The sequence below is a fragment of the Petaurus breviceps genome, unplaced genomic scaffold (genome assembly GCF_028583685.1).
Source record: "Petaurus breviceps papuanus isolate PSGF00001 unplaced genomic scaffold, PetGlider_PUasm1.0 387, whole genome shotgun sequence".
NCBI classification, from domain to species: domain Eukaryota; kingdom Metazoa; phylum Chordata; class Mammalia; order Diprotodontia; family Petauridae; genus Petaurus; species Petaurus breviceps.
Genome location: NW_027186308.1, coordinates 1849055 through 1859846, shown reverse-complemented (window position 1 = coordinate 1859846; position 10792 = coordinate 1849055). Strand labels below are relative to the sequence as shown.

Here is a 10792-nt window from a genome sequence, read left to right as displayed (position 1 = left end):
TGTAGAGTCCTCAGTTGTCAGGCTTGATTAAAGCAGGAAAAGCTGGAGCAAGGATGGGATTGGGCCTTGCTTCCCTTGCCACATGTAGCCCACCCCCGAGCTCTTCAGAGGCAAGGATGTTCTCTGTCCTTACTGGGAATGGTCGGTCAAGGAGCCTGCAATCCTGTGTTCTAGGCCTGGCTCAGCCTCCCCTCCCTGGCATGGAGGAAGGGAGAGATGAAGGGCAGAATCCCCAAGCTTGAGGGGGGCACCAGCGACCCTGGCATCCTCCCAGTGCCTGCCCTAGCATCCCCTCTGGGACCAGACATTCCAGACAAGTGATTTTTCCACTATGAATCAGCAGCCTTCCCCCTGGAAGATCACCCCACCCCCGCAGGCCCTTCTTCCTCTGGCCTGCTGCCCTCAGAACCACTTTAAGGAAGCTGCCCAGGCCTGCCATGGTCATGCCTCCGACCCTCTGTAGGTGCCCATCCTGATTTGACTTCTCTCTTCCCCTCTTCCAGGTTTTCAAGCTTGCTGTTATACACTGTCTGTCCCGGTCTGAAAGTGAGCTCCCTGAGGGTATGGGCTGCCTTCTTGCTTGGATCTTGGCACACAGTGGTTAATGAATGCTTGTGGACTTGGCTTAGCTGTTCAGCCCCCGTTAGCAGTCAGAACTCGAGGGAGGGAAGCTGACTACCCTCCCCAGCAGCAGCCTATTCCGCTTTGGGAAAGCTTTCATTTTTTAGGATTTTTTCCCTAACCTTGAGCCTAAATCTGCCTTAGTGCAACTTCCCCCTCCCTCCGTCCCTCCTTGCCCTCTGTTTCCCCTACCGTAAAATGAGGGGGTTGGACTCGATGACCTCTAAGGCCCCTAACCCTGTCATCTTGCTGTTCAGTCACGTCTGGCTCTTCATGACCCAGGACCCTCCTGTCCCTGACGTTTGGTTAGCAAAGATACTGGAGTGATTTGTCATTTCCTTCTTTAGTGGATTAAGGCAAACAGAGGTGAGGTGACTTGCCCAGGGCCATACAGCTAGAAAGGGAGACTGCATTTGAACTCGGGTCTTCCTGACTCCAGGCCTGCGCCACCTGGTGGCCTCCTATCATCCTACCGTAGGAGCTTATTTCATTTGGCCCAATATCCCAGACTCTGCTCTCCATGGTGCTGAATGTCCCTCCCAGCTTTATTCCATCTGCAAATCTGATAAACATGCCCCCTCCAACTTTATCTGAGTCACTGAAAATCAGTGTTTCAAAACCAGCACCGTCGATGCCTAGGGCACCAGACCAGAGTTAGACTGCCAGGCTGACATTGAACTTGGGGTCAGGCCCTTCAGCCAGCTCTGCAACCACCAAATGCTGCCCAGTTCTGAGCTCGGTGACCCCAGGCTAAGATCGTACCTAGAGGCTGGTTGCCACTCTCAGCTTGTCCTGAGAACAAGGCAGGACCGAACAGCTTTGACTGAAGCATGATCAGTTCAGGTTCCCCACAATGGCTGTCACTGTTGATAGGCATTAATTGCCAAGGAGGTTATCAAATTTCCTCCTTTCTCATTTTTAAAAAGCAAATAGAGCAGCATGGTTTTGGTGTGGTCTAAAATAAAGGCAGGCAGGAGAGAGAATGGATTCTGCAGCCACGAGAGTCTCCTGGGTTTTTGGAGACATCAGGGCTTATTACAAAACCAAGGATTATTTTTAGTTGCCATTTTAGACTAGCAATTACCCAACGTGTGCTCACGATTAATATAATCAGGCATTACCGGATCAGGAAACATAGAGATAAAGGAGGACATTCCATGAAATAATTACCTTCCCAATGATGCTTCCAACTTCCTGCAGAAAAAGAGAAGACAAAAAAAAAATGAGGCTTCAGACTCCCTTGGGGATGGAGCAGAGATGAGATGTGGCGAAGGGAGCTGGAGGCCGGAGGCTGGTGAGTCCTTGGGGAGTCCAAAGCAGGGAAATGACTTTTTTCATTCCTGCAGTGTTCATCTTCCTCCCCCCAGTTCCAGAGAAATGAATTCGCCTATTGGATGCAAAGCTATTGCTTCCTCAGGTGCATTTGCACATGCTTTAACAAGGTCTGTAAACAATGTGGATTCAGGGGAGTGTCTTGGGCTAGAGAAGCTGAGCAGCTCACTGATTTCTAGATAAACCCTTCATGAGATGCACTATATATAAACATTAGACCTTTAGGGAGATGTGGAAGGAGTCACTGATCAAAAAGAAATCCCTCTTCCCTCACATTAAGGATGCTTAAAACCCCTTTCCGTTTACATAACCTTAAAACCAGTTGTGTCTTTGGAGGGTGTTCTGGGCTCTGCAACACAGTATGAAACTACCCCAGGCTGCTCCACTCCAATAACCCAATCATCCCCTTTCACAATCAGATCAGAGCTGGGGGCCACAGCCAGTAGCGCATGGCTGATATTAACCAAAAGGCAGCGACTTGCCTCCATTTTGTCTTAGGTAACTGTTTTGATTTTTCTATTGGTATTCTTCTTTTCTTTTTTTCTCACCTAGCCTTAATCACTGAATTGCCCCAGACAAACTGAGAACTGGGAAAGACCTTGGCTTAAAAAGGCCAAGGTCTCCCACTGCATCTGGGGCCATCTCCAGTCATCCTGATCAATGTCTTGCCACTGGACCCAGATGGCTCTGGAGGAAAGAGTGAGGTTGGTGACTTGGCACAGCCCTCCCTCACTTAAATTCAATCCACTTGCAAGTCAAGACATCACCTTTCTGATGTCATCGGTCCTCTTCAAGAGGGAGGACAACAGCCATACTCCATGCACCTTTGTCCTGGGGTGTTTGATCAGGGTGTAAAACCCAGCGCTCAAGGGAAACTGTGCTTTTTGAAATCTGACTCATATAATTATTGGCGTAATTTTCTTGAATATTGTGTCTTTCACTGTGGTTATCCCTATTCTCTGCAGCCCCAGAATAAGGTACTTGCTTTACATTGAACAAAAATTAAAGGAGTCCATGGCATTGGTTTTAGACAAAGTGTGTGTCCAGGTCCCCCTTCCAGGAAGTATCAGAGATGCTTCTGAGCTCAGTCTTATTAGATTTTTACAACATGTCTATGAGACACGGGTCAATTCAATACAATAGGACAAGCATCTCTTAAACGTCTTCTTTGTGCTACAATCTGATGGACATACCAAATCCAGATACTACATGGCCTCTGTTGTCATGAAGCTAAGAATGAACAGAAGCGGGTGTGCTTTACGATATTCCATTCTTTACAGAGTCATCAAACAAAGTTCTGGGAAATGGCTGAGAGCGAAGGTTGTTACCAACTAGGAGGATCAAAGAAGGTTTTGCTTAAAAAAAGGGCTTTAAAGGTGGACTTCAGGGGATGAGGAGGAACTCAACTGAAGGATAGGGAGAAGGGGGTCATTCTAGGCAAGAAGATGGTGTCAGAAGCATTGGGAGGGAGGGGTTGGTACCATTTTCTGGAAAACTGGAGTGCCAACAAGGTGGTAATTTGTGGCAAGGATAGGTAGGTGGCATGGTTACCAATACTGGAGGTCCTCAAAGGCCAGGCAGAGGGATGCAATCATCCCTCAGGAGAAAAGAGGGAACAACTCGAGTTTTCTGAGCCAGGAGTAACAGACTCAACGTACAATCTTAGGACCTTGATTCAGAGCTAGAAGCAATATTAATGGTCATCAGATTCAACTCTACATTCTACAAATGAGGAAACTGACGTCCAAACAGTAAAGTCCCTTGCTCAAAATCAAATGGGAAGGAAGCAGCAGAAGTCGATTTAAACCCAGGTTTTCTGACTCTACAGTCAGTGCTATTTTCACCATGTCACACTGCCTCAAGCAAGATCATCCCAACAGTCCTATAAAAGATAAATTGAAGGAGTGTGAAAAAAAAAAACAAAGGAAATAGCTTGGAGAAAGACTAATGGAGTAGTGTGGTAGGTGTTGATTGTTGAGAAGAAGGGAAAGATTGAGAAATGTCATGTAGATTGAATCAAAGGGCCCTAGTAACTTCTCAGATGGGAGAGGTGGTGGTGGTGGTAGTGGTGGTGGTGGTGGTGGTGGTAGTGGTGGTGGTGGTGGTGGTGATAAAGAGGCAAAGATAAGCCCACGATCATGAATATGGGAACGGGGTGAATGGTGGTAACCTGGAAATGTCCTATAGACAGCTAGACACATGTGTCTGGAACTCAGAAGGAGGTTGGGGATGGATAAAATAATTTGGGAATTATCTGCAAAGATATGGCAACTGAATGCGTGGAAGTGAATGAGATTGCCAAAAGGGGAAATACAGAAAAAGAAAAAGGTGGGGAATAAAACCAAACTGAAGGGGTTGGGAAGAGAAAGAGTAAACAATGGAGGAGACTGAGAAAAAGTCAGTAAGGAGAAAAGAGAACCAAGAGAGCCAAGGAAAAAGAGAGACCTAAATCATTGTAAGAGCTTAGTCTGAATAAGGGTATGGGAGTGAGGGAAAGGTTTAGAAGCACAAGAGGTTGAAGCCCTCCTACAAGTATTAAATGGACTTCTCCAGTCGCTGTGCTAACGGAGAGAGAGAAGAACCAGGTAAGGGAATTAGCAGATAGTGATGAGTGAAATCTGATCTTCTGGACCATCAACAGCATGGCAGCCCCAACAGACATGCAGACCATCAAGATTTTGCTCTCAGAGCACAAGCAGGCCAGTTTAAGTCTTTTCTTGTTTGGAGAAAACATCTTAAGGCCCCTGTGAAAGGAGGGGGTGCATTTTCAGAGCAAGGGTGAGCAGGAACTCACTGTAGGGGTGTGTCCTGTGGGGAAAATGCTGGGGATGGTAAGACAGAGGTCCCTGTGCCTTCTGGTGCTTGGTTTTTGAAACATTGGCAATTGTCAAACAAAATGGCAGCCCTGTCCCCACTCCCCTTCAGTGCTTTTTACCTTTCCATGCATGAGCAGTCGGATGGTCAGGGTCACATTCAGGCCTCCTTCAGAGACTTTGGATTCCATTTTCTGTGGTGGTGCAGGAGTCACTGGGTCAAGGTGTGGAGGAGCCCTCAAGGATGGTCAGAAGAGATCCAAAGGATGCTACCTGCACAGAGAGACAGAGAACACACAGACTGGAGGCTCCGAAACTCAGGAAAGTGCCCCTGCACGTGGCTAATCTTCATCCATTCTCTTCCTGAAGCGGTTCCTGCCTGGCCAGCATCAGCCTGCCATGTGGTTGGTATGTTAACAAGATTACATTGTAGACCATGCCATGATTTCAGGAATACCTAAAACTCTCCATGGTGCCTTGCCTTGTCACATCTCACTGCTCAAGCTGCTAAGGCCAAAGTGACTGGCCAGCAGCTTTAGCTGGACTCAAGAGGAGGAGGCAGGGCTGGTGAGGGACGCCTGAGATCAGAGGTTCTTAACTGCTGGTCCATGGACCACCAAGAGGGTCGTGTATAGATGTCAGAGTGTCCATGAGCACGGATGTGAAAGCATCGCATCTTTATTTCCATTTAACTGGTCCCCTTTGTAATCCTATACATTTTATTTGTTGCATTTAAAAACACAACTCTGCCAGGCTCCCAAGGGGATCCACGATGCAAAATAAGAACCTTTCCCCAGATGGTGGAAGGGGAGAAGGTAGAAAGTGGGAATGACAAAGAGCACAAGCTGAGGCCTGGAATTCATTTGGAGGACACTGAGGCACAGGACCAGACAGAAGGGGGCCAAATGCCTCTCTGCTTTCCTTCACACAAACCTCCAGCCACTGCTGCCTCAGAAGTCCCCATGTCTCATGCTTGCCTCCCAGAATGGAGGTTGCCTTCAAGGCTCAGGCTGAGGTCACCTCCTCTTGAAGCCTTTTCTGCTCTCACTTTCACTGCCCCCAGCACCTGAGAGGATTGTCTATGTCCTCAGCCTTTCCAAGGGTGCCTTATGTTGTCATCTCCTTGCCCATTCATTCCCTTTGTGGTTGAATATTTTTCTGCATATCACAGAACAAACACCAAGGAGAACATAAGATCATCCATGGAACCATAGTTCTCAAGCTGGGAGGGACCTCTGAGGTCACCACGTACAACTCCTCATTTTACATCTTGGCAAACTGAGGCTCAGGGAGGGGAAATGACTGATCCAATGTCATTTAGATGAGACAGGACAAAAATAGCATTTGAACCCAGACCCTCTGACTCTAAGCTCGGTGCTCTCTCTGTGGCTTCTCCAGTGCCATACACAGCTGAACTGGGGAAATGAGCAAATTTTCAATATCAACCAGCAAACATTTATTAAGGGCCAACTGCATGCCAGATACTGTCGTAGCCCCCCATTTTGTGAACATCCCCCATCTCTCCCCATCATAGGAGAGTCACCTAGGAAATCTGCCAAAACCCAACAAAGCCCAGCCAGGCAGCAAAGCTGCCAAGTAAACCTTCCCAAACCTGCTACCTAAAGCCCATAGCCCCCTCCCCCCCTTTTGTTCAGTTCTCTAAATAGATTTGGGAACTTTCCAGTTGGGCAACAAACTGACGGCTGGGAAACAATCGTTAAGCAATGCTAACATTTATGTTGTGGGTTTTGTCTACATAAACCCTGAGTTGTATATGCTTGAGGCTGCCTGATTTGGGTATATGACCCCTGGCAGTCCCCAGGTGAATTATGCTCCACAAAAAATTCCATTTAAAATGATGAATGGTCTCACCCGGTGTCATTCCATTACAACAATACCATACAAGTCACCAAGGAGGAGTCAAAGACACAAAGGAACCATTCAAAATGTTTGAGATGGGTTATCTCAGAAAGAGGCTTTGACAAATTCTCTCATTTTCCTTCAGAGGGTCTTGCCCAGATTGATGCCATAACTGCTGTTTTCCTCTACACAGGTAATGACAAGAAGCAGAACCAAGATGGCAGAGGTGAGTTGGGAAGTTGACTGGGCTCTCCCCAGTTTCCCTCAGAAATGTTGAATCAAGCCTTTAAACAGATTCTGGAACAATGGAACCCAGAAAACATGGACTGTAACAATTTTATGGCCCTGTGGCCCTGGCTTGGCAGGCAGGCAGGTACCTCGGCTGCCTCCACCTTCACCCCCTTGGCAGTTCCCTTTATGCCTTGTCTTCTCCTGTTAAATCAACAAGATGTTGGAGGAAGGAGGGACTGGAGGTCCTGGGAAGAGCTGACTGACCAGAGGGAAGGGTTGTGGGGGTGGAGGTGCAAGAGTGCTGCCAGGGGACAGTGGAGAAGTCCAGAGTGACGGGAGTGGCACTGGGAGGGGAGTGAAGGAGTGACCAAGTTTACTAAGCTTTTAGCAGGGCAATGAGCAAAGACATGATATTCTTGTGGAAAATGCTGAGATATGTGAATACTAGACAACAGAAAATTATGTGAATGAAGACCAGGTAGACTTAGTGCCCAGAGAAGAGCCACTGACAGTTCTATCCATGTCAGCTTGGAAGGAGGCCTTTGTTCAAAGGCCCCAGGCATCTTTGTCCTGGCCCTGTGATGTTCATCATCAGTGACTTGGATAAAGGCATACTGACCATGCTTAGTGCTTTGCTGATGACACAAGACTTGGAGGGAGAACTCACATCCCAGGGGACAGAGTCAGGATCCTGGAGGGCTGCACAGATCAGAGTTTTGTGTTGAATCAGAACAGGTAACATTGAAAAGGGTTCAACGTAAAGTTTTACACTTGGGTTCAAAACATCAATTTCACAAGTATGTAATGGTGACTTCCACAATATAGGCAGAAACAATAGCCAAAGGACACTGAATGCTTTATCATTTTAATGGCCAAACACCGGCCCAGAAAACATGCCTGCCTCCAATGCAGTAACAGAAGACTATTGATATGTAATACTGCATAGTGTGGTTGATAATGTTGGTTGGTTTCACAGAATTCTTTTTTGACCTATTTTTTTAAATTTTTTAAATAAGAGAAGGCTTGATGAGTGTTGGGGGGGAGGATGGCCATATTCAGAAACAAATATGATATGAAAATAAATGGAATCAACTCAAAAACTTTAGATGAGGAAAGGGGCTAGACAGTCATGTAAGTGAGAAGAGATCTGGGGCTGGTAGCTGACAGCAAGTTCTGTGCGAGTCAATAGCATGTTACAAGAGTCACAACCAGACCGGGGTTAATCAATCAATTGATTGATCAATTAACAATGAGTATTTTATGAACCTGGATCTTTTTTCCTCATGTCTCACCAGTGATGATGATGTTAACACATTCTTACAGTACCTTAGCCTTCCTGGTCCTCAAGTTCCTCATCTGTAAAATGAGGAGGTGGATTAGAAGGCCTCTGCTGTCCCTTCTTCCATCTCAGAACCTAGAAGCCTGTGAAGCTCTCCCCCCAGGGAAGAACAATTGCGCCTTCTCAGCCCATGGGGAAGCAGTGCAGGACTCGGGAACCGAACCAGTTCCGTGGTTACTTCACTTATCTGGGATTCAGTCTCCCCCAGTACAAAGCTATGGCTGCACTCAGGGATTTCTTCTCCTAAGCTCTAAATGCACAATCCCATGACTTAGGCTCAAGTCCTGTTTCTGAAGCTAGCTACCTCTGAGTCCATGGGCAGATCATTTTTCCTCCCTGAGCCTGGGTTTCTCCATCTGAAAAAGAAGGGGTTAAGTTGGGCAGCCTCCCAGGCCCCTGCCATCTCTGTATCTAGAATCCAATGACTTGGACGCCTGCTGAGGGCTTCACAAACACAATCTTACTTCAGCTTCACAATATCTTTTTGAGGTAAATGCCAGTCAATGAATGAAGAAGTGGAGGCTCCTAAAGGGGCTTTTCCAAAGCCCCAGAACCACTGTCCCAAGGAGGCACTTGAACCCAGGCCTTTCTGAACTCAAGTTGTCTAACACTCTTTCTGCCATGTCTGCTCTGCCTCAGTCTAACATTCCTTTGCCAAGCCCCATTTCCGGCTTTTGAATGAATGTTATTTGTCTTCAGGGAGGAAATATGGGGTGGTGGATAGTGAACACAGTCTGGAGTCAAGAAGGCCTGGGTTCAAATTCTGCCTCAGCTGCTTACTGGCCAGATGGATCTAGGGAAGTTGCAACCTCTCTGGTCTCAAATTCCTCATCCGTGAAATGAGAAGTAACAATAACAGTGATTTCATCTGGCTGTTGTCAGGGTAGGAAGTGATTGTGTCTGTGAAGTGCTCAGAAAACCTTCCAGGGATGAAGAACAGGGGGCGCCGTCACCCCCACTGTCACTGCCCTCTTTCTTGAGGGAGTTCTGGGAGGACAAGCCCCTCTTCTATTTGGTGTTTGGCAAACCGCTGCCCACCTGGACAAAGTGAAGGTCATCATGGCCATTGTCACCATTTTAAATGAGTCAAGCAGCTGCAGGATGACCGATGCCCCCAGTCACCCGATGGGGTATCCTGAACAAAGTATCATTCCAAAATCTCCATCTGCCAAGTAGCTGACATGCCCCCTAAGGCTTTCTCTATTTGGGAAGAAATAGGGGACAGGGCAGCTTGGTGGCACATGAATAGAGCACTGGCCCTGGAGTCAGGAGTACCTGAGTTCAAATCTGGCCTCAGACACTTAATACTTACTAGCCATGTGACATTGGGCAAGTCACTTAACCCCAACTGCCCTGCCCTCCCCCCTCCAAAAAAGAAAAATAGAGAAGAAATAGGGGACTGGTAAGGCACAACTTCAGAAAGAAGCTGCTCTGATATTCTTCCCACAGAAGCAAATCAAGGCTGTCTGTCACCTCCTGACCGAGACTCAATAAAGCCAATAACCATAATCCCACTAATTCGTTTTGACTCCAGAGCTCATGGACCACTTCCTATCTAACACATTAATTCAAACTTTCACCCCTTTCTAGTAAATTGGTCCCTTTTAATTAAAACCCTTTCTTCTTTGTGTTCAGAAAACTCAGGGCCCTGGGTCAGCCTGTTATGTAAATGTTTCTGATTGATTGAAAAAGTGGGTCATGTGTGAGGTGAAGGCTCCTGGCCTGGAGAATGATCAGCATTATTAAATTAGGCACGCTTCACGCTCTGGTGAGCAAGAGGGCTGCTCAGGCTATCCCCTCTTTTGGTGCAGAATGGGAAACTCTTCATCCCTGGTACTTGGCTCGGTGGGGAGCAGACCATCGGGAAAGCATCTATCAGACAGCTCCCATCTCTACTAACATGTAGACAAAGGGCTGGAGACCTTTCTCCGGTCTCCAGCTTGCCTCTCCCAGTTTGTCGAGCAGGAGGAATGCCAGCCCTCTGCCTCTGGCTAACAAAGACTGTCCTCTGCCTTTTCCTTTTCATCTAAAGGAACTCAAGCCTGGTTCTTTGTTGTCTCTGGAAATCCCACAGGTATTCATTCCATTCAGTTCAGGGCCTAGTAAAGTGGACAACAAAAGTGGGGAGAGATCTCAAATCACATTTCTGATCCCTCTTTTTTTCTGCTTGAATCCATTCACTGAGAGGAGCCCCTGAGGAGAGGCACCCCTGAGGGAATGGATCCAGGATCAACCAGAATAAATGGCTGTATCAGGTGCCCACCAAAGGGAAAGGGAACCAAAGACACCAGCAGTTGGGGCTGACTTTCCATGGATGTGTCCCCAGGAGGAGCAGATAGTGCAGAGGGAAGGGCTTTGGCTCTCCAGTCAGAGCCCTGGGATTCACTCCCTTCCTATTCAACACTAACTAAGCCTTGGACAGTAGGAGTCTGGGACAGGAATGATTATCCTGCCTTTGGAGATATTGAGAACTAGGGGTGCTTTACCTGGGGAGGCCCCATGGGAGACGGAGAGGTGAAAGCCTGCCCGGGGGCTAGGTGGGGGTTTGGCTTGTTTGGAGTCACCCACAGAGGGGAGATACTGGTGGGAAGCTCAG

The 10792-nt window shown here is 47.5% G+C and overlaps 1 protein-coding gene across 1 annotated transcript in view; it reads right to left on the bottom strand.

Moving 5' to 3' along the window:
• Window positions 1-10792, bottom strand: part of PCBP3 (poly(rC) binding protein 3) — a 368694-nt gene that overhangs the window by 50369 nt on the left and 307533 nt on the right. Inside the window, exons 5-6 of the mRNA XM_069100309.1 lie at window positions 4889-5039; window positions 1792-1815 (exon numbers count right to left, since the gene is read on the bottom strand). Coding sequence (XP_068956410.1) covers window positions 1792-1815; window positions 4889-4957 — 93 coding nt within the window. The 5' untranslated portion in view covers window positions 4958-5039. The remainder of the gene's footprint in view (window positions 1-1791; window positions 1816-4888; window positions 5040-10792) is intronic.